At 42.3% G+C, this 24,569-nt stretch overlaps 1 protein-coding gene across 10 annotated transcripts in view; it reads left to right on the top strand.

The window, feature by feature from the left end:
- The window catches only part of ASTN2 (astrotactin 2), an 800,822-nt gene that overhangs the window by 616,563 nt on the left and 159,690 nt on the right, over window positions 1–24,569 (top strand). For all 10 annotated transcript variants that reach the window (XM_032478291.1, XM_032478290.1, XM_032478299.1 and 7 more), the window contains one exon: window positions 18,041–18,306. In XM_032478291.1, the coding sequence (XP_032334182.1) occupies window positions 18,041–18,306 (266 nt within the window). The remainder of the gene's footprint in view (window positions 1–18,040; window positions 18,307–24,569) is intronic.

Here is a 24,569-nt window from a genome sequence, read left to right as displayed (position 1 = left end):
AATCACAGTTACAAGCCTAAAGTCTCAATTCAGGACTCATGTTTTTATATTGACCTTTCTCCTAGCACAGAGAGAAGCTAATGGTACTCCTCTGACAGTGTGGGGATGTAGTCCAATCATGCTTTCAAAAAACCACGCACACACACACATAACCCCTTTCTTTTCTCTCAAAAAAATCTGTTTGCCTTTAAAAAAAATGTTTAAATTACTTACCACTTAAATTAATTACCATGCTTCCCACAAAATCTCAGAGTAAAATAAACACTCTGGAAAAATGCACTTATTTTAATCCTGTGGCTTTGCATACCCTTGACACATTATTAGTTTTCCTTATACACAGAGACATTTTAAAAATACTCTTTGGGGAATACTTTAAATATTCTTTATTCAGCATTTTACCATACCTTTTTTTTTTATTTAACATTTAAACCACCTGTATCAGTTTCATTGAGCTATCATAACAAAGTGTCATAGACTAGGTGGTTTAAAACAAGAGAAATTTATTCTCTTACAATTCTGGAGGCTAGAATTCTGAAATCAAGGTGGCAGTGGGGCGAGGCTCCCTAAAGTCTACAGGGAGAATCCTTCCCTCTTCCAGCATCTGGTGGCCCCAGGTGTTCCTTGTTTGTGGTAACAGCTCCAGTCTCGGCCCCTGTCTTCACATGGTCATTTTCTTCCTGTATGTCTCTTTGTTCACATGGCATTCTCCTCTGTGTGTGTCTGTGTCAACTGAAAAACTAAACAAAACAAAAATCACAACTTAAAAGCTGAGAATTATGTTTTATTTGGTGGACAAAACCGAGAGCTCAAACCCGGAAGACAGCCTCTCAGATAGCTCTGAGGAACTACTCCCAAAAGGTGAGGGAGGAGCCAGGGTATATAGGAGTCTCTCAGCAAGAAAACTGGTAGTTGGAACATCAAAAGATTATTGTTGATTAAAAAAAAACCAGACATCTCAACTTAATGAACTTAGAGCTTTTTCTCTATATGGGAAGATGCAAGAGTCTGGACTCATTGAAATCATTCCTTTGACATGCGCCTTAACTATTGAGGGCCAGTATTCTGCTTTCTGCATCCTGGGTCCCCTCAGGGTGCATAGCTGGGGTGGCTGCAGTGTCTGATGGCTTGATAGTTGTACCATCCTCTGTTTACTGATTTGGCAGGCAACATTTTTCATCCACATCTGTGTCTTCGTGTTACAAGGACACCAGCCCTATTAGATTATGACCTTTATCTTACCTGATTAAAACTCTAATATGACTTCATCTTGACTAATTAAATCTACAGTGACCCTGTTTCCAAATGGAGTCACATACTGACATACTGGGGGTTAAGATTTCAATATATCTTTTGGGGGACACAATTCAACTGATAACATCACCCTATCAGCTAAAGATTGCTTTCTCCGTTTACAGAGATCTCTAGTTTTCTCTCTCTTTCATTCTCTTTAAAATAGTGATAACATCAGCTAAAATGAGATATGGTAATGCTCATTGTATTGCATTTATTATTTTATAAATAAGTTTGCTTATTAAGTCCACCATTGTGTAGTGGAGGGCTTCAGAGTCAGACAAACCTGGGTTGAAACCCCAATTCCACCCACCTGGAAGGTTATTTTGCGGAATGGTTTAGAAGGTGGTTTGAAGTAATGCTTGGTAATTTGTTGCAACTGACAAGCTATGTAACTTTGAACAACTTAGCCTTTCTGTACTTCACCCCCCCCACTGCAAAATGGAAATAATAGTAGTTATCTACCTCACAGTAATATTGTAAATGTTAGATGATTTTAATAGATCTAAGATTTTTAGAACACTGCCTGAATAAGTGCTGTATGAACGTTAGCTATTCTTGTCATTGTTATTATTACTATTACTATGATTACTATTTTGACAAAATGTTCTCTTTTCCTTCCCATATTAGCAGCTGAATTCTGAAGAGAAAGAGAAATGTCTTGTTTATGGGATATTGAGTAGAAAATAGAAGGAGTTTAAAACTCTAATACAGCCTAACCAAATTTGTCTGAGTCTAGAGGTTTATAACTGCTAGAATTTTCATGACATAATGTAAAATTACATCTGTCTATCTGTATCACTTATCTATCGCTGAATAACAGATGACCCCCAAACTTTGTGGTTTAAAACAACACGCGTTTCTTATCTCACAGGTTCTGTGAGTTAGGAGTCTGAGCAGAGCTTCACTAGGGGATGGGCTTCAAGGTCTCTCGCGAGGCTGCAATCAAGTTATTGGCCAGGGCTGGGGTCTCACTTGAAAGGCTAGGGAAGGAGCAGTTTCCAAGACCACGTAGGTGGTGTTGGCAGGTTTCAGTTCTTTACGGGTTTGTCGGACTGAGAGCTTCCTCTCCTTGCTGGCTTCTGGCTGGAGACTGCCCTCAGCTCCTTGCCACGTGAGCCTCTCCAGGACAGCTTGTTTCATCAAAACCAGCAAGAGAGAGGACACATTCTTCTGTAACGTCATCATAGGAGTGGCATCCCCTCCATGTTGCTGTGTTCTGTTGGTTAAAACAAGTTGCTCAAGTGGAAGAGACTATCCAGGCAGTGCTTGTGAGGAGGTGAGATTATCACAGGCCGTTTTGAAGGCTCCATCCCTCCCACCCTCCTTCTCCTTCTCCCCTTTCCTCCCTCCCTTCATGCCTCCTTCCTTTTCTTCCTCCCTCAGTCTTTTATTCTACTTATGTACATATCTATCGTTCCATTTGTCTGTCATTAGTCTACATTCTGCTGAAACTCTGACTCTAATCTCCATACGCCATACCCAATCCCTGTGTGTTTTTCCATTTAACCTGCACCTGGTACCTAGAAAGTGCTCAGTAAATGTTTGAATTTGATTTAAATTTACAGCATAAAAGGAAATTTTAAGAGTCAACTTTATCCATCACCTTAATATAACCATTATGTTGGTTACATTTATGTAAATATAAATATTTACCAGGTTCCCTTTTAAACTGTTCATATATACTTACAACCATGCTGGGTGTCCAACATTTTCATCTTCTAATAAATGTTTTTATCTTTTATTTACTTAATATGGAAAAATGTTTGAAATCATTTTTTTCTGTCCTTTATTAGTTGTCAAACTGGCTGGATAAGAATTTGTCAAGTTGATAAGCTCATCTTCGAACATTTAACTATCACAAGTAAGGTTTGCAGGGAGCTTTTATGCTTTCTTTTGTTGGTTTTATTTCCTTGAGCTGATATGGAAATAGCTGGTTTAGGATTCTGAGTCTTTATTTTAATATCATACACATTTATGTGCATTGGCCAGACCCAATTTGTAATGGTTTGAACTAGTGTGGATAGCCAGCCAAAGTGTTCCTGAACCAAACTTGGGTCTGCTTGCTCACGTGCAGTGAAGCCAATCTACTGACAGCAAGTTGTGGTGAAGGAAAGTGCAGTGTTTATTGCAGGGTGCCAAGCCGAGAAATCAGGTAGCTAGTGCTCAAAAGGCCCGAATCCCAAGCTGGATTTCAGGGAAATGTTTGTAAAGACAGGGTTAAGGAGAGGGGTTGTGAAATGTGTGATTAGCTTGTGGACATTCTTCTAATTGGTGGGTGATAAGGCAATCAGGAGTCAACATCATCAACCTGCCTGGGGTCTCGTGCTTGTGGGCAGCATACAGTTAACTTGTTCCACCTGGTGTGGGTTTTAGTAAAACAGCTCAAAGGATGTGACTCGGAATATCTGTTCCCCTGGAGGAGAAACTAAAGGTACTTAACCTTGTTTAATGGCTGAACAACCATTATTTTGCCTTGCTTGACTGTTTCCTTTCTTTCTGCATTTTCTGACTTCTGTGATTCAATTTTGAGAAGACCTAGGAGGCTAAAGTTTTTCTACAGACAAGAGGCAGGCAGAGGACTTGGGGGGGAGGGGGTCAGTTCTGAGAAGGCCCCATAGGTTATAAAGGTCAGAAGTAATCAAACACCTGAGTAGGTGTTTGATAAATGTTAGCATTGGAGGCTTGCTCGGAGAATGTTCCCTGTGTCACGTCATTAACCTCAACCCAATACTAAGTGAGGGCTGCTGGAAGCTTTCCCATACGCCTTATTTTTACTAAGCCCCACGTGTCAGCCCCAGTCCAGATATCCTGTCGTTTTGGCTCCAGGATTTCAGCCACCTTTCTCTTTATAGTGGCTACCATTACCCTGTCTACCAGTTGGTATCTTTTAAAGACTGGGTGGCAGCAGACTAAACAGTCTCCTTTCCCCCACCACCCTCCTACGCCCCACCACCTCCACCCACGTATTCTTTTTATGTCACTGCTATGCTAATTTTTTATTATTCTAATGTATTTTCTAAAAGTAGGAAAATTTCTTTACTATTTTTTTAAACATAATGCAACTGATAATACCTTTAGAGGAAGGCATCAAAACAGTGCATAATGTAGATGTGAAAAATCCCTCCTCCGAAATGAGGGGCAGTCCTCCCTGGCAGTAACTGCCTTTCTTGATTTTGTGTAATCCTTCTGGCAGCCCACTTTTTTCAGTGTTTCACTGAGAAAAGTACATAAACAAGGAAAGAAAATGGGATAGTGAATCCCGTTGTGCCCATCACCCAGCAAATATTGTTGTCAACACTTCACTGCGTTTGCTTCAGCTATCCCTCACCCTTGATACGTCTTTTGTTGCTGGAGTCTGTTAAAGCAAACCTCAGATATTCTGTCATTCCTCCTGTAAATACCACAGTATATATCTTGAGCAGATGATTATTTTTTTAACATAATCTCAACATCATTATCACATCGAGTACTTCATATTAAAATTTCCTTAATTACTTCCAAGTACCTTTTTATAGTAGGTATGTTTAAGGTTTAGAATGTCTACAGGTTGTACGAGGTCTCCTCTAATCTGTAATTGTTACATCTGTAATTTTTGCCCATGCCTTTATTGCTCAACAGCATTGACTCATTTGTTTTTTTTTTTTTTTTTTTTTTAGAATTTTGCACTTTGCAGATTTAGCTGATTGCTTCCTCCTGGTGCTTTTTAAATTTTTCCTCTCTCCTAGGGATTCAGCACTTTTTTCTTTTTTTTTTTTTCCTTTTTTTTTTTGGTCTCATGGACTGCTGTAGAATGGTGAAGACTATAGACCTCCCTTCTCAGAATGTTTTAAAATGCATAAAATGAAATACATAAGGACTACAGAAGAAAGAAATTATATCAAGATATAATTATCAAAATACAAAAGAACCAAATGGTAAATGTAGCAATGTATGTGCTCCTTTCTTGGTGACAAGATTTAGTGGAGAGCCTAATAATTACCATGATTTCTAACAGGTGTTGAATGTAAATGTTTAGAAATATTTGTAACAACTGTAATGTGATGGAAATGTATGTGGCTTTGATTGTGTCGAAGTCTTAGGAAGTGTTACTGTACTGTAGTTTGTTGCCTGCATTCATAATTTAAATTTAAAGTGCTAAATTGCATTTAGACGATCCTGAAAATAAAGGTGTATCTTTCCCCTATGCAAATTTACAGACACTTGAAATCTACCCATGGGCCTAAGAAGCACCAGCTGAAATATACAGGCCATGTACTTACTCTAGCATCATATCAAAAGCACTTACTGTCTGGTTTTCTGCTTTTAGTGAAGTTAAGGTTTACCAGTAGGTTCAGATGTTGTAACTGTGATCCATTCATTAGAATATTTCCCATCAGCCTTTCTCCTAATGGTTTTAGGATTCATTGATGATAGCTGTCTAGAGCTATTGTTTTATTAGAGATTGCAAAATGGTCATTTCCTAATTCTGTCATTCTTCCTGCTTGCAGTATTTCCGTAAAGTAAATTGTGGTTACCCTGAAATCCAGTTCATATGATAAAATCTTCTCTGCTACTCTTGAGCTGGTCTCCTAGCCATCCCCAGTGGTGGATATTGAGATTTCATTTTGTTTGTTTTTCGGTTTTGGCTTTGGCTTTGGTTTTGGTTTTGATTTGAGGAGCATAATAATCTCAGGAAATGTATTTATCTGATCTGTTTTAATCAATTGCAGTCATTGTTCACTTTGATGTTCAATTTGTTCAGTGTTACGCCAGTGGGCGCCTCTCTAAATTGGCTTCTCTGTCCTTTTGAAATGATCACATTGGTCTTTGGCAGCTATCTTATTTTTTGGCACAGCAAGATATCCCAGACTCAGCTTGTACCACACCTATCCCAGACTTGGAATAAGGAATTTTTCCAAGAATCTTTTGTTCCTTTTAGTGGGAAATGGTATTCAAAAACAAGATTCTGGGCGTTAGGAGAACTTGCTGCTATTAGGTTACCATTACTTCTAGGCCTTTTCAGTGGACAGAGCTATGAAATGTTTATTTTTTTTAAAAGAGAAGCATTAAGTATATGTGATTTCCAATGGAAATTTCAGGGTGCAGAATTTTTCTTAGCTTCTCTGACTTTATATCTGAATTGGCTCTTTCTTAGGTTGATAATCTTAGTTCCTAAGGATAGTAACATAATGGCTTGTTTGCTATAGCTCACAATATACACATAATAGTTTCAAAATAGCAATACTGATATTACAACTCACAGTAAGTCCCTAAAATCTAGTTTAAGATTTATTTGCAGAACATTTTTTCTTTGGACTATTTCTCACTAAGCATGTAAAATCAAAATATTGCATTTTGAAGCCTCTCAACATAATTATTTTCTCTGTGTAGTTATGCCAACACTTTAATATATAGCAGGATACATATATTTAAAATGTGCATATAATTTTTAGGTATTGTTTTTGTCTTTGTTTTTTGATTAAAAAAATTCTGTAAAAACTTGGTGTGCTTCCTAAGCTAAAGCTTATAAAGCAGGATTCACTAAAAAGCTCTGACTTCTCCTTTTTCCCTTTAACTTATATTCTCACTCCCCTAGTCAGTAACCAGTTTTATTAGTTTTGGTTAATTGTCTGTGTTTCTTAGTGAAAAATTATACCTATCTATGTTAGGTATAATATGCATATTATATCTATTTATATACATATAAATATAAATATAAAATACAAATGTATAAATATAATATAAATATATAATTAATATAAATATAAAATATGATTTTATCTATCTGTGTATCTGTATTCTCCTTCTTTCTTACACAAAAGAAAGCACTATAAAACCGTCCCATACTTTGTTTTGTCTATTTAATAAAACATTGTGGTTACTCCATAGCATGTAAAGATTGCCCCAGTACCTTTTTAAGAACATAGACTCTGCAGGGGTAGGTGTAGCTCAGATGGTAGAGCGCATGCTTAGCATGTAGGAGGCCCTGGGTTCAATCCCCAGTACCTACTGTAAAAATAATTAACCTAATTACCCCCAATAAAATCATTAAGTAATACAATAATAAATTAATAAAATATTTTTTAAAAACCTATAGACTCCACTATGTCTATGGATGAACCATAGTTTTTCTTTTTTTTAACCTATTCCCTATTGATTATCCATAGATTATTATTTAAAGATTGTATTGCTTATCACTATGATGTAATAGGCAGAAGTAACAGAAATTGCACATTTGATTTCCAGAATTTATACCCTGAGTCTACAGCAGTTTAGCAAGTGGAGGCAGCTTAAGATCACAGGAACATGGTTGGAAGTAAGACAGGTTAAACTGGAAGGCTATTTGTCCCCAATTTCACCTTTATAAGCTTCCATTTCGTCAACTTTAAAGCGCAGAAATGAAACCAGCCTCTCACTGTTATGATTTATATGGAACTAAGGAGACAGTGTACACAGGGCATATTGCAGCACATCTGGCCTGGAGCATGTGTCTGTAAAATCTTGGCTGTTATTAATATTCATTTTACTGATGTCCTCAGTGATAAGACAGAGTCCCAAGTGGTCTCAGCCCTTTATTTTAATTTTATTTTAATTTTCATTGAATTTTTTTTTTTTTTGGATTGGTAGGCTCATGATTCCCTTTTCCTGCCCTGAGCAGCACAGCCAGGGGAAGAAGGAAGCTAGTAGAAGTAACTCACCTTGAATGTGTTCTCCAAAAGCATCGCCTATCAGCATGTTTAAAGGTGACCTTTCAGTCTGAGTATTGTTAAGATTTCAGTGATCATGAAGACTGAGAAGTGTGCCAGCAAAACTGGAGCCCCTTTAGGACGATCTCAAGAGTGGCAGTTTGTTTTCTGATGGCACCAAAGCCTCCTCCCAGCTGAGCCATCCCAGGTTCACACCCGCCCCAATGTTTCAACCTGGAAGCTTTCCACCGGCTCCAGGGTGGCCTGGTGTGTCTCCTTGGCCTGCTCAGCTGCCTCGAGGTCCTGTCCAAGCAGCCTGAGCTGGGAGTCTTCATCTCAAGCAGGCCATTAGCGTGATTCTTTGCGCACATTTCCTCCAGGCATTTCCTCCTTGATCCCTAGCCTAAGAAGCTACTGGAAGGAGGAGGAATTTTGTAATCCTTCCTCAAGGATTTTTTTTCTGTTTTATCCTTAATCAACCATCCTGATATCCATAATAACATTTTTTTAAAAAATTGAAGTATAGTCAATTACAGCAGAATTTTTATGAAAGAGGAGGACTGGGATCCCAAGGAGAAGGCAGGCTTTCTAGTAATGATGCTTCTATGCTCCATCGGCTAGAAAAGAGGCTTTGAAGTCAGAGCCTGAGTGCCTAACAGCCTTTGGCTGAGTCTGTCACCCCTCAGAACCTCTTGTTTCCTCGGTCGTAAAATATGGTTATAAAAATTGTAATATTCGTACTCCAAAGCACTGTTGTGAGGATTCAATGAAATTTACAATGTCTTGTGTTTGGCTAAGAATAGAAGCTCAGGAAATGTGAATTTCCTTTCTGCCCTCTCCTTTTTTCATGCACTTATCCCACCACATGTTAAGAATACAGCCAGGTTGTTATAATAATACTAGTAGTAGAACTGAAACCTCTTGAGAGGCATGGGCATCCATTATCTTAAATTACAATAATTTTTATTGTTGATAATATTAACCTTAGTGTATGCACGAAAAGGCAGAAGCTCCTAGAGAGGAAGTAGCTTGTCCATGGTCACATCCAGGGCCTTAGCTAGCTGTAAGCCCCCTTTCAAATGAATTGGGAAATGGTGCTCCCTTGCCTGGATTCAGTCCCATGGGCACAGGCATGGCCAGTGGAGCTGAGGCAGGATTCAGCCCCCACTCACCCCCTTGCCTTGTTGCTGTCATGCAGTACACAACTTGCATAACTGTACACAGAAGCCCTAGTCAAATGCACAGTTTTGATCAAACAAATTCAAACCCAAGTCTGACATTCAGACCACATCCTTTCCATTGCTACCTGGGGGATCATCTCGTCCTATTTCCTTCAAGATCCTATTCCACCGATTACCTCTTCTCTCTGCCTTGTCCCCATTCTCTCCTCTTTCCTTTCCTTCTAGCTTTTCCTTCCTAAATCTCTACACTTAAGCACAGCTAGGGTTGAAATGAATCATTATTTGTAATTTCACTGCCCACCCCCCAATGCCTAGCTCCAAACCTGACACTGATAGACTTTCTAAGTAGACGCTCATTTAGAGCCCTTGTAGTCATTACACTGGGCTTCCTTGTATCATAGCTAAGCCTTTACTCTCCTCCTTGCTGTGCTCAATGCCTAGCAAGTTGCTTTGCCCACAGTGATCACTCTTTGGCATCAAAGACCTAACAGATTTTTCCCAGGAGCAATCATCTTAAGAAGGCACTAGAGGGCAGCAGAAGATCACACGTGGCCTTTCATCCAGCTTCCCGTTATTGGCCACAGCACACCTTGTCCCAAGAGGCAGGAGCAAATGATACCTTGGATGCTGACTGTTCCCTGAACACAAGAGAAAGATAAGTCAGGGCAGGTGGGGGCTGAGCATGCCCTTAGTCTGTGGGAAGACGCACTTTTGGGCCGACTGAGCTGCCCTGGGGTTCTTCACTCTACTCTTTACTTTAGGGCAAATAATACAGCAAAACCATGTGGGTATTTTTGTCCTTTTAAAAAATACCTTTTAAAATAATTCTAACTTGTAAATAAATAAACAAAAGACATCAGCCACTACTGGGCTACTGGGTACTGTCCAGGGGTACATCTCACTGCCCACAAGGAATATGACCTTCCTCAGAGATTTACCTTTTTTCACTGGAAACAAGTATCCTCTTGTCAGTTATACTATGTCACTCTGAGCCTCAGTTCCCTCATCTGTAAAAGGGGGCAACAATTCTACTTTGTAGGATGATAGCAAGGACTATATGGGATCATAGATGCTGCATCTCTCATTTGATGCTCAGAGCAATTCGGTGAGGAATTAGTTTCCTCGTTTTTAAAAATGAGAAGACTAAGTTTAGAGAGGTGAGGCGATTTGCCCAGAGTTTAGAATCAGGTAGTCTGACTTAGTAGCTTTGGGCTTAAGTTCTCAATTCTACCTTTGCCTACTACGTTCCACTAGGTAGGAAACAGGTAGTTTAAGGAGATTCCTGGCAGTGTGGCTAAAGCACCAGCAGGTTGCAAAGGAAGCTTTGTGGACTCAGACATGCACAAGAATGAGTAATTCAGAGTTGAAGGCCAAGCACTGGCCTCTGAAGATGCTCTTGACACCCTAGAATTTGTAAATTATTTATTGGCTTCAGTTTCTCATTTATCCTTCAAATAATCCAAGACTTAGATACTGGCATTATTGACATTTTACAGATGAGAAAATGGAGCCTCAGGGAGGTTAAATGACTTCTCCAGGATCATCCAGCTGGGAATGGAAGAGCTGGAATTTAAACCCAAGCAAGTCACTGTGCTGTAGCTGCCCTTCTGTGATCACGCATATTACCTGTGCATTTAGGGAAGAAGTTGCAAATTAGGTTGGAGCAGGAAATAAGTTGTCCTAGGATTTGGCAGTTCTGTAGACCTGTCTTCTTTTTACAGTCTCCACTGTGGCTTTCCCTTCTATTCCTGAAACATGCGCGTGCGCACACGCACGCACACCTTAATCAGAGACTACTCAAGGGTGCCCCATAGTTCCTGAGGTCAGGAATTTATCTACCTCCACTATAGTTAATTGGCTAATCTTAGCATGACCCACAGGTAAGGGGCAGGCTTGAGTACTGCAGATGGGGCGTCCAAAACGCATAAAGCTCATAGCTCCGGGCCTGGGTCTTATGCTTAAGATGAGAATTGCAATTTCCAGATGGGAAGCCAGGCTAGATTCAACAGAGCTGTCCCATAATAGAACTGGAGGCCTAAAAATGTACTGAGTTATATGTCATTAGAAGTGTCCAAATAGCGGTTGACGAATCATTTGGTGGTGAATGAAACATCAGGTGGAATTTCTGACTAGCTAACCTTTAAAATGCCTTAACGCCTGGAAAGGGGTGGGGGAGCCTAGGGTTATTGTCTGGAGGTGACAGGAATAAGAAAGGCCACGTGTTTGCAACAGAGATGACTTTGCAACAGAGATGACTCTAATATATATATTAGAGCTGAAAAATTTCGGAGAAAAATACAATGAAAGAGGCAGTAGAACCAGGTACAAAAAGCTGGACTATTTACTAGCTATGTGTTCTTGGGCAAATTCCTTTACCTCTCTGAGCTACCATTTGTACATGACTAAAGTAAGGTTAAGACTATTTACCTCTGGGGCGATGGTGATAAAATTGAGACAGTGGATTTGAAGTCTGATAAATGTTGCAGGAATAGAGGGAATTAAAGGGAAAAAGGATCAGATTACACATTCATCTGTTTGTTTATTAAGATATTTTCCTGTGAACTGTCTACAGTACATCAGACATTGAACTCTATGGTGGGGATGCAAATGGTCATGAAAACTGGCTGTAGTCCTGGCATTCGTGGAGCTCACAGTTTAGTTGGGGAGACAGATATTAAATTAGCACTAACTAAAATTTAAAATGTTTGATAAGCACCATAGTGATGATGATGCAAACGGTTCAGCTGATAGCAAAAATTTAGAATGATCAAGATATAGTTTATGAAGATACGTATGTTCGCAAGTATATATATGTGAGCTGGTTCCCACACTCCTTTTAATGTATTCACTGGGATGATCTTCCTCTGCTCCTAGACGAAAATCTTAGCAAGCCACATCTAGTCTGTTATCACTCCTTTGGAACAGACAGTGCTATAGGCATTTTAAACTGATAATACAGTTTCATGTCAGGAATTAGGATGTCCAGTCCAAGATTTTAATCAGATCTCTAAGTCTGACAAGTCAAATCTCCTTGCCCTCCCCAGCGTGGATATCAGGGGCCAGGGTAAGGTTGGTCTTCCTTCTGTCTCTCTCTCGCTCTTCTTCCTCTCTGTCCACAGTCAGAGCAGAGGAGGGAGAGATGGTGGGGATTGAGAAGGACATCCTTGCCCTGGTGCCCTTGTGTCTGTGTTCTCTGGTCCTGACAGGTTTTTTAAATTGACCCTTTCTTTGGGGGCTTTTTCAGGGGCTTTTCAGTGGTGCCAGTAGCTAGAGGCTTCTCTCAAGACCAGGGGACCACGCAATGTCTCTTTGGCTGCTGTGATCCCCCTCCACCTTCTGTTTCTCCGGCTGCCCACTTTACAGAGACTCTCACTATGGGGACCTCTCAGTCTCTGTTATAATTCCTCCTGGGGTAGGGGTGGGGGACTCAGAATAGATCCAGGGCGGCAGGGAGGGTATATCTCAGTGGTTAGAGCACATGCTTAGCATGCATGAGGTCCTGGGTTTAATCCCCAGTACCTCCATTGGAAAACAAAAGAGAACAAAACAAAAACCCCAGAAACCCAGATCCAGCCCAGCTCTTCCTATTTTGGGATCCACATCTGGCCCAGGGGAAATCCTCAAGCATTTTTTACACTGGCAACCTCTGGGATTTGGGGCTAATCCCTGTGCAGCCCCTTCTGTTCTGCTCCCACAGGCTGCTAGAGCTTTTGCAAGTAGAGTAGGACCCTGGTCCACTATCTTCCCCATTGCCAGGGGCACTTAACAATTTCTCCAAGATGCACTCTTGGGGCCCCTTGTCACAAAACTTGGGCTTAGAAGGTACTGTGCTCTGCACGTCCCACCTGGGGTGTTCAGGACTCTAAACGTTAGGTAATAGCTGTCTCCAAAGCAAATCTCCCCTAAATCCTTCCTGTCTCCTCTCTGACCTCATTTTAGTTTCTTGTTCTGGCTGAGGTTTCTAGAGTTATAAAACTAGTTGGGATTCACCTCCTTTGTGAATTCTGTATCTAGGGCCTTGGCTTTGGGATTTCACTTCCATTCTGTCTTGGTGTCTCAATAGAAATTTCAGTTTTACCATCTTGTTCCAGCAATAGCGATAACAATTAAAACAACCACAGCAGGAACAACAATAACAACTAATATTGACTGAGTGCTTAACCTTTGCCAGGCACCTTCTTTAATCTCCACAAATACTCCTTCAGGTCGGTACTGTTATTTATGAAGGGCAGACCAGCGAAGACATTTCAGCAGGCTACCTCTCCCTTTGTTAAGGATATTTGTGTGGGTCCTTGAGGCAGGCTTCAGAGCAATTGCTTTCCTCCAACAGGAGACAGTAACTCCGCCTAAGAAATGATCCCATTTCAGCAATTCCTGGGAGGCCGTTGCTGTAATAAAGGCCATTCTTTATGATATAAAAGTCTCACCCTCTTTCCCCCACCCTAACGTTTCTAATTTGAGCCCCTCTGGTCCCTGTGGAGCCTTTAAATGCTTCAAGTGGAAGCCTACTGCCAAAGCAAGCCTGTCTGACTCGGGAGGCAGCGCCCTGCGCTGTTGCCGAATATTGAACAAACATTCACGCGGCTTTGGCTCTCCCAGAAGCCCTGAGTCTGATGCCTTTGTTTTGTTTTCTGGATGAGGGCAAGCGGTGCCATCACCTCCTGCTGAAAAGCCCTGGCTGCCCTCCCAACAAGGAGTTGTCACTTCAACTGAGGCTTTTTTTTTCCTCCTCTGGTGGCAACAAAATAATACCCAGCAGGAATTTGGGAGGAGAAAAAAGAGGGTTCAGTTGGCAGGTTCTCAAATGAATGGGTTGTAGTGTCATTGGAACTGAATTGGGCTTGAAACCAGACATGATCCTATTTTGGAATCATTGTTCAGAGGGATGGGAAATGTGAACAGAGGATAAGTCTCTTCAAAAATGCTCTTTATCCTTGGCCTGTTAAAGACGGCTTGTTTTAACTGAACTCTCCCATCCCCTCGATGGCAAGGGCCTATGTGAAAACCTGGAGGAGGTCAGAACAGCTGGCAAATTGATCAGCTATTCATCTGTTAACCTTTCAATCAAGGGCTAGTTTTTCTTTGGGAAGAGCTTGCCACTTGATGGCAAGCCATCAATATGATTGTCAATCCTGAAATTTACAGATCTTGGCTCTTAGACTCATCAGTGTTTTGATGAGCTAGCACAGTGATCAGGGTATGTAAATATATATTCAAATACGTTATTGAAAATACTATTAAAATCGTACTGTACTCCAGGTAATAGGTAAAGTGGATGTGGAAATCAGCAAAACTAACACTGCCTTTGCCCTCATGGATCTTATAGTCTGTAGATGTTAGTGGATGGTACATAGAACGGGATACTATGAGGATCTTTAGTATGAAACCCTAATAGAGACTGGTGGCATGGAGTTCAGGAGAGGCTTTTCTGAGGAACAGGCCCTTGAACTGAGATCTGAAGGATGAGTGGGAGTGAGCCAGAAGGCAGGGGTGGAGGGTGGGGCTGGGGAAAGCATTCTGTGCAGAGAGAAGAGCATTGCCAAGACAGAAAGGCACAGGGTGTATGCAAGAAATGTGAAGGCCAGCGTAGCTGACAGGAGGAGAATTAGGAGCAACAGGATGAGAAATCAGACTGGACAGGCAGACAGGCTGTCTAGATCCCACATTACCTATGTGCCATGTTAAGGATTTTGGTCTTCATCTTGAGAGCAATGAAGTGCCCTGGAAGAGATTTAAGCAGGAGAAGGATATAGAGTTTGCTTCTTGAAAAGATGACTTTAGCCACAGAGTGAGGTTGGATCAGAAGCAATTAGCTTTTGCAATTGTAGTGTCTACAGAGGAATAATTAATGGAATGGCTAATGGTCTTCCCTGTTGTAACTTTCATCCAGATCATAATTTAAGCATGGTACAATCTTTACAAAAAGGATCGTTGTTAATAAATGTATGTGGGACTTACAGTTAAATCCCTTTTTCCATTTAGGTCTTACAAGATTCCTCACTTGTTAAGCAATGCGGCTGGACCAGATGATATCCCAGGGCCCTCATTTTGCAAAATAAGCCCTTAAATTCAGCTTAAATTCTATACTGCTACCGGAATGCAGTTTTCAGCCTGGACTATGGGCTTTTAACCCCACTTAAAAGTACTTATATTGAGTACTTATAACCCCACTTACGTTGAGCTGATAGATTGAAAAAAAAATTTATTGGGCAAAAGCAGACCAACTAAGATCAATAGCTTGTTTTGTATTAGACAGATATTTAGATCTTTAATCCGATGGCTATGAATGTTTGTTTCATCAAGGGAATCCTTACCCCCAGCACCATGTTGCATTATTTGCCCAATTAAATTATGGCAAGGTGCTATGAGGGGCAGGGCGTCTATATTCCAAAGTATGAGATTTAAAAAAAAAAAAAGTAGTTTAGTTTAAGTGATGAATTGGTTAACAGAAGGCTGGGATCATGTACTAAAAGGATCACTAACTCACCATGTGACCTCAAAAAGTCATTTACCTTCTTTGGGACACTATTTCCTCTCATTCAAAATGGGAGAATTATACCAGACTAGCCTTTTCAAAGGTATACTTTTTCAATAATTTTCCAAAGATATTTTATAGAGAAAAGATGCTCTACTCTATTTTTTCTCTTTGGAGGTTCACAATCCACATGTATTGGTGGTCTGTTGATTCCAGAGTTTTTACTTTAATCCATCGTACTGCCACATTCCTGTGTAACCTCTCTCTGAGACTCAGTTTCCCCATCTGTAGCTTAGGGCTAGAGCAGAGGTTTCCAAGTGTTTTCTGTAAAGGGTCAGATAGTAAATGTTTTAAGCTTTGTGAACCATAGGGTCTTTGTTGCAACTACTCCGTTCTGCCATTGTAGCCATACACAATATATAAGTAAATGAGGGGGGCTGTGTTCCAATAAAACTTTATTTACAAGAAACAGGAAGAGGGCTGGATTTGACACATGGGCCATGGTTTACTGAATTCTGCATCAGGGTGTGGGCTGACCACTTCCTAATGTCCTTGCAGCTCTGACTTTCCCTGACCTCCCCTGAATAGTTCTCTCCCAAGTTGGAAGTCACCCTTCTCCAAAACTGTCCCTCCAGCCTGCACTTCCAAAGGTCGTCATCATCTTCTTTTGACATGTCTGTATATAAGACTCTCTCCGTCTCCCCAGCTGCTGAGATGCCTTCTTCGCAGCTTTGTTTTGTTTATCTTAGTAACTACTCTTCTTTAATCCCTCTGAAGGATTGGTTAGCTGGAATTTGCCTCGTCTTCTTCCCCCAGAGCCTTTGATCTGATGCTCATAAGCATTTGCTGACAGCCAGACAGAAAAGGTGGAGCCCAGATCCCAAGCCCGAGGGCCAGAGAGTAATGAATGAAGACTGCGTTTATTTGTATTTCTAATTGGCAAGCCCATTTCCAGATCAGCTGCATGTCACTGCAAGCTGAGAGCAGGAAACAACCTTCTTTTTTCTCCTAGGACTTGGTGCCCAGGGCCCCTGTTTCCACTGAGGCAGGAACTTGCCCTGACTTCACTAGGCTTGGATGAACCTGTCATCTGGACCAAGCTTTGTCCCTTAGTACAGGGCCACGTTGTTGTGTCTAACTCTGCATTGTACAGCTCTGAGGACACTGTGATGTAAATGGAACCCTCTGAGTTGTGTAAATCACTTTGCTGCTTCATGCTTTGAGCCCCTTCTTCTTATGAAATCTCATGTAGGAGGCCAGTCTATAAAGGAGATGGTGGGACTTTCTATTTGAAGCTGAGGTGTAGGTTTAGAGTCCTGCCTGCTCAGTTTCCCTCTTGCCCTCTTCAGGAAGCTGCTGAGATGCCTGCTGTGATCCCTAGAGTTCCTCAGAATAATTTTGGAGCCCCCAGACTAGATATTTTCTCTCTTTGATAAAACCTCAAGAATATTCCTAGCACCATGCTAGGCACTGAAGGTTGGGGGCCTGGACTGAGAAATATGGCCCCTGGTCTCCATGAGCTGATTATATGGTTAGAGAGGTCAACAGAAAATGAGCTTAACAGGGTAAGATCTTATGAGCAGAAATGCTTATCCAGAGAAGAAGGGCTGGGGCAAGGAGGAAAGACTTCCTGAAGAAGGTCACTTTGAGATGGAACACTGATGAGTAGTAATGATTTGGAGAGGCAGAGGGGAAAAAGAGGACAGGGTGAACAAAGGCACAGAGATGGGAAACGCCAGTTGTATAGATCAGGAGGGACAGCACAGAACAGGACATGTGTCACTCACGCACATGACGGCTCTGAGGAAAAGAAGTTTGAATAAGGGAATAGACGAGCGTGGAAAGAAAGGGGGAAATCGTGCCTTTTCCAGACAGGTCCCTCTCCTGTCTCATTTACCAGTCATAACTGCCTCAGTTGTTATTATTAACCACACATTGCAGAGTTAATCACTATAGGCACTTAGAAAGCAGAATTGAGATTTAAACTGAAATTGACTTGACTCCAAAGTTTGCCTTTCCCCCATAACATGGAACTTCATGGGAAATATAGGACTGGAGCAAGTTTTTAAAAGAAAGGTAGCATTTATACAAATTGACAGTTAGAGAAAGGAATTTCTGGTTAGGAAAAATATGCATGAATATTTACATCTTGCAAGATCCTTGAAGAATCCTCTAGTCCAACCTACTGACTTTAAAGCTGGAGACAGTGAGGCCTAGAGAAAGCAAAGGATCATTTAATATAATAGTAGAAAAAGACACCATTCTGGCCTCTGAACCCTCAGGTCAACGCTCTTTCCAAAGCATCATGAACAAACCACTCTGTCATCATTTTATTTCCTTTCCAGCGGATACCACTTCTTTAGCACATCTTTATGGGTTCAGGAGTCTGACTTTTTGAACAATACCGAACTTATCTCTTTCTCTAGAGACCACGGAGTTGGGCAGCAAGAAGGAGCTCAAGTCCATGCCCTTCATCACCTACCTCTCAGGTCTGCTGACGGCCCAGATGCTGTCAGATGACCAGCTCATCTCGGGTGTGGAGATCCGCTGTGAAGAGAAAGGCCGCTGTCCATCAACCTGCCACCTTTGCCGCCGACCGGGCAAAGAGCAGTTGAGCCCCACCCCGGTACTGCTGGAGATCAGCCGTGTGGCACCACTTTACAGCCTCATCCAGGACAATGGCACCAAGGAGGTGAGCTCCCCTGACGCAGTCACTAAGTCAAATCTAAGTGCCAACCCTCATATCTCCTGCCCTTGGTGGGCCCTTTGTCCACCAGGACTGTCATCCTCACCACCACCATCACCATCATGGCGAGGACTAGCATTTCTTGATTCCTTACCATGTTTTAAGCACACATACAGCTTGGTAACAAGAGGTACTGTGACCGACAAATTCTCAAATCTCAGTGGCTTAGTACAATTGAGGTTATTTCTTGTTTGTGCAGAGTCCTAAGTAGATGTTTTTGATTGATGAGTGGCTTTACTCTGAGAAGTGGTTCAGGGACCCAGCCTGTTCCATCTTGTGCTCTGTTCATCTGATGCTTCCAAGGCTGCTTTGGAAGAAGAAAGAACATGGAAGGTTGCACACGAGAAGCTTAAATGGGCCACGCCTGAGAATGGCAAATTATCATTTCAGCTCCCATTCACTGGTTGGCTAGAGTTCAGCCACTGGGCACCCCTGTCTGCAAATGAAGACAGGGAAATGCAGTCTGTCAGTTTTCCCAGGAGAAGAAGATGTGGATTTGGTTAAAATCTAGAAGTCTGTACTTCAGTGCTGTACTCAGGTTAGCTCACTGAAGCTACCTTCCAGATCTATGATTTACTCATAGGTATGTTGTTGACTCATATGGAATTTCTAACATTTGACCATTATTTATTCATGAAAATGGCAATTCCATGTGGTTCACCTCCATCCTATTCCTACTTTGCAGGTGAGGAAACCTAAGACATTTAGTGATTTGCTCAGTGTTGGTCTGCTGGAGAGCTTGCATGCTTAATTGTGAAATTACATCTTTTTCCTCTTTGTGTCTCTCTCATTTTCAACTATAGCATGTCAGGGCTTGAGAGGATTGTGTGAATGATTTGGTTCACTGGTTTGCAAACTTGTGTTTGTGGAGTACTTTTTCCAAATGCAGTCTTCAGGAACCCCAATCCACAAAACCAGAAATAGTGATGCCACTCCTTCAGTAAGAAAGAAGAAGGTGGATAAAGCATTTCTGCCTGGTCCCCACTCTTCCCTATGCAGCAGCTTCTGGGCAGCCCTGGGCCTCCAGGGAAGACAGTCTGTAGACCACCGACCAAGTCCAGTAAGATGCTCTGGATTATGTGCTCCTCCCACAGCATGCTGTTGGGCTGAGTAAGGGCCACTGCATGGTGAGTGATCAGGAAGGGCTTCATAGAGGAGAGAGGAGAAGAGAATAGGAAAGTGGGGAGAGTACCAGGTAGACAACCTGAGGGAGAAAAGAACATGGTCTGTATACAGTCCAATAGAAACTTCCCATTACTTAGACTAAGAGATGGAGGGAGAGCAGAGATGAGGCCAGAGGGGTTGGGAAGAACTTGCTTATTTAGCCGGTTGTAATATAGGTCATGGAGTCTGGACCCTGTCTGGAGGGCAATGACATACTGAAGATTAGCAGGAGACTGATAGGATTAGATTTAAGTGGCAGAAAGAGCCCTCTGGAAACAACGCAGATGACCGTCCATGGGAGAGCAGTTAAATGAGATGTGGAATATGCATACAACGGAACACGGTACTATAGCCACAATGAGTGAACCATAGTGACAATGAGGTGGGTGACCATAATGTTCAGTGAAGACCGGAAATCCCAAAGGTACATTTTATATAGCATGATAGATGCCCTTTCCTGTTTTAAGTTAAAATGGATACACACCAAACACACTACTTTAAGAATACATACAGATGCAATGGATAACTTTAAAAAAGAATCAAGGGAATGATGAGCATAGGTTAGGATGATGGTGGTCTTAAGTCAGGGGAGGCAGGGTGATGGCATGAGGATGAGTTACATGAACATAGTCAGGTTCCTAACTGTTTAGGTGCTGGATTTGTCAGGGTTTATGAAAGTATTAAAACCAGCTAACTAATGAGCATTAACTGGATGAATATATAAAGTCTAATTATGCGTGGTACAGCAGTGAGCTCAAGTCATGAATTAAGCATCACAAATAATCAGAGGTCCCCAAAGTAAAAATAACGAAAGATCCAAAAAAGCCAAATGCGTGTACATCTCCACACCTCTGGTTTCAGGGTGAGAGTCAACTGTGGAACTGTTAGGGGAAGCAGGGAGATGCATGAGGAGGCTGTTGAAGCTTCCAGCAAATACCAGGGGTGGTCTGACCAGTGTTGTGTCAGTGAGGACAAAGCTGCTCCTTGGTAGCTGTGTGGGGCTGAGCCCTCCAGGTTTTGGTGGGTGAGGCTGTGAATATCCCCACTGCCCACTCTGTGAACTTGCCCCAGTCACTGTCTGTCTGGGCCACACTCTACTCTTCTGTAATGTGGTTCAACACTAGCTAAGTCACAGGACTTTTATGACGTGCTCTTGGCACGTGTGGTAGCAGGACATGTGCTGGTTCCTCTCCTCTTTGCTCAGGAGTCAGATTCCCCGTGTCTGCATGCTACTCCAGCCTCCCTCAGCATCCTCAAAATACCCACTTCCTGAGGCCAATACATGTGCTGTCCGAGGAGCCCAGGAGTGTGACAGTGGTCACTAGATGTCACTGTTCTCCTTATGGGACATCTGCTGCTTCAGAAGCACTAGCCCTTCATTGATTCATTCAGTATTTTTGCACACCTACTACATGCCCTGTACTGCGTCCCAGGCTGAGAAGTAAAGCGTATGACAAACAGACACAAATGGGCACAGTCTTTATCTTCATGAAGTGCACAGACCTGCGGAGGGGACAGATATCATTGAAACAATCACACCAAAGAAGGAAGGACAGACTGTGCTAAGTACCAAGAGAATTCCAGGCCTGTGGGTTAAAAGTAGGTGACAGAGGGCTTTGTGAGGTGAGCGGAGGCTTCCTTTGGAAAGTGCCATTGAAATTAGTTCTCGGGGGTCAGGTGCATAAAGAGAATGTGGAGGGCTGGGTTTGGGGGAGGGGAGGAGCCCGGGAGCATGCAGGGTGGAAGGCCCAGCTCCCACAGAGGCCTGAAGAATGTGCAGACGTGGCCCATTTCCCTGAGGCTCCGCCGAGGAGAGGCGGCAGCCAGGCTGGGCAGAGCCATGGAGGTTGTGCTGGTGAGGAGTCTGGCCTCTGCTAGTGGGCAGCCGTAGGGAGTTAGGGCAGACAGGTAGGCGCGAGTGATGTCTTCTCAGTGCCAAGCTCCTCTCCTGTTGCAGTCATCCCTACAAAGGAACATTAGAGCTGATTGACTGGTTTCTTCTCTTCCTCCCCAAACCCCAACAACAGGCTTGTTTAGAGTTTCACAGCAGCCTGGGGGCTGCAGTGTGTTAGGCCTCTACAGGGGAGCCAGGCTGTGGTCAGAGTAGGCAGGACAGGCCCACCTGCAGGTCTGGAAATGATCCAGAGGAGGGGAACGTGGCCGCTGAGCAAGGCTGGTGCAACAAGGAGGCAGCCACTTTCAGCATGGCCGTCATTGTTTCTCTGCCTCTTCCCCAAGCCCCCATCACTCCTCCCACGGCTTCTCCACTCCTCTGCCATTCTCTGCAGCCAGAGGCAGAGGCTGCATGGATTAAACACAAAAGGTCCTCGACTTGGGCTCTGACACTGAGTCATAGCAAGGCTGGGGCAAGTCCTTTTTCCTTCCTGGGCCTCTCTTTTCATACCTGAAAAAAACAGGGATGTTGGGTAGGTTTCCTTCAGAGTGTCCTACAAGAGGCTTTGTCTAAGTGGCATCAGATAGTGCAGGCTGTGTGCTCTGCTCAGGAGGAGTTGGAATCCTGCCTCAATCCGATATTCCTGTGTGATGCTGAATGACGTCTCCAAACCTCAGTTTCCATATCTATAGAATGGAGTCTTGTGATTCCTGCTTCATGGGGATCAAATGATAATGAGCACAAGGTACGTATAGCATGTAATGGACTCCTGTTTTCTATGATAGTGGTAACAATAATGTTTGTCTAAACTGACTCCTTCCTTTTTCTGTGCTTCCTTTGGTGCATCCTCTTCTAGCTAGTATGCAGTAACTTTGCAGATGCGCAAAGTTCTAGGGACATGACAGTTAGAGTAAGATCTGTATTTTGTATGGGAGAGGTCGCTGGTTAACCCAAAAGGGTAGATCACAAATGGAGGGATTTCAGGAGCATTTTCTCACATTATAACCATTGCTGGAACTCATACGCTTATTTACTGTAGATGGAATTACACACAAGTGAAAGGCTTTCCTTCCATAGACCTTCCAGAGCAGAATGGAACCATTCTTCTATGTGAGAACAGCTGACTACTTGAGCTGTCTGAAGTGCTGAGTCCCATTGTGTGGCACAGTCAGGGAGTATCAGTGAGTGGTGTGACTTGCCTGAGATTTGCCTGGCAGCTCTGGCCTCTGATTCTGGATAGCCTGGGGGACCACTGGACACCAGCATCTCTGGTGGTTGGGATCTCCTTGGATCCATTTCCATGAATGCGTGGGAAAGGATGATACCTTCTGCCTCAGCTGGAAAGGAGCCCTTCATTACACATGGTGCTCTGGTTTTGAACAAGTGAAGTAGGAAGAAAGTCTTTATGATGGAGATGTCTTTGATTAATACATAATCTCCTCCCTCCAACTGTTAAATGACCCTTCAACAGCTCAAAGCCACAGAGCTTGGCTAAGCACAACTAGTGCTTAAATGTGTAAGACTTTGTGTGGGTGTTAACTTAGCCTTTGGGTAAAGAAAAAGAGGCTCCAAATAGAGGAGACAGAATAGTGTCTTGGTGAAGAGCCAGACTGAGCTGAATTTGAATCCATCTCTACCATCAATTGTCTGGGCAACCTTACTTTTACTCATTTGTAGAGTAGACATTGTAGCATCTGTCCCTATCCATTTGGGGGTTGGGAGTTTTCTTTGGAAGAACTAGGAAACTGGGACAGTTGGAATTTGAACTAGGTTCTGTCCTTGATTGTTATATGGCATTGGACATGAATGCTTCTACTCTTTTGGTCTCTGTTTCTTTATCTATACAATGAGAAGTAGGGCTAACTTTATCCACGGCCCCCTTTGGCACTATGATAGGGTCAGATCTTAATTCTACCCTGAAAATAAGGGAACTCTTTTGAGGTTTGAAGAGGCATCTTGTGACCTGCAATTTATTTTCTATACAAAGAGATTACTCCTTAAATTAATATTGGGAAGAGAAAGATACATACATCTTGTATTCCATTTCAAACACAGCATTTATAAGTAGAGATGGATACTAAAATCAAATCCTTTTTTATTTTACAGATCAGTATCTTTGTTTTACAAATAGTAGAACTCAGACCTAGAGGTAAGGAATGGCTTGTTCTAGACCACACAGCCAAGTCTGAATTTGATTTAGTCATCATGACTTCTGACCTCAGAAATAGCTTTTGCATCTCTCTGAGACTCAATGTCCTCATCTGTAAAATGGGTCGTGATAACTTTCCCCACAGGGCTCTCACATAGAAAACTTAAGAGACTGTTTGCTAATATTTGAAAGACTGTAAAATGCTCTATAGCTCTGGATACTTTTTTCTAGTGCTCAAGTCCTCTGAATTCCAATGTGATTTATTTTTTTTCTTTTCATGCTGCCCTAGGAAGAGCCGTGTATAATTTTGGTCTTGTTGTGGTTGTCTGACCTTCTAGCAGTTTCTCTCTCTCTGCCAGAAAGACTTGTTTGCTCTATTTACACTTCTTGGCTCAAACTGAGAAGAGAATTCCAAATGACTGCTCTTTGAAAAGAAATTGACAGTCAAAATCCCCCCCCCCCCCCCCCGTTACTGCCACCACCACCATTGTCATAACCACCATCACCACTGCTGTAGCAGGGTCAATGCCACCACCTTGCATTGGGCGCTTAGAGTGTACCAGGTGTTGTGCTAGGGAAGATGACACAGAGGCGAATCAGACACAGATTGTGCCTTCAAGGAGCTCACAGTGTACTGGGTGAGGAAGAAGAGCCACATAAGTAACTATAATTGCTTGTGTATGCTACTTTAATGCATGATTTATTTGCAAACAATACAATAGATATGCCAACAGTGTTAGAAAAGAGGGAGAAAGAAACTTAGAGGGGAAGGTGAATCTGGAAAAGATTCTTGGGCCAGGGAAGGTGGTGGATATGGGCAGATGATAAATAGCTTGAGACCAGCCTGTTGATGATGAAGATAATCCTATGAACCAAATGTTCATGATATGCCAAGAGCTCTGCCAAGGGCTTTATGTGCTTTATCTCATTTCATTATCCAAGAATTTATCGGGGAAATGTTATCATCATCCCTACTTAATAGATAAGGAGACCGAGGCTCAG

The sequence above is a fragment of the Camelus ferus genome, chromosome 4, assembly GCF_009834535.1.
Source record: "Camelus ferus isolate YT-003-E chromosome 4, BCGSAC_Cfer_1.0, whole genome shotgun sequence".
NCBI lineage: Eukaryota > Metazoa > Chordata > Mammalia > Artiodactyla > Camelidae > Camelus > Camelus ferus.
The sequence above is the reverse complement of the archived record's forward strand: the minus strand, read 5'-3'. Positions and strand labels throughout refer to the sequence as shown.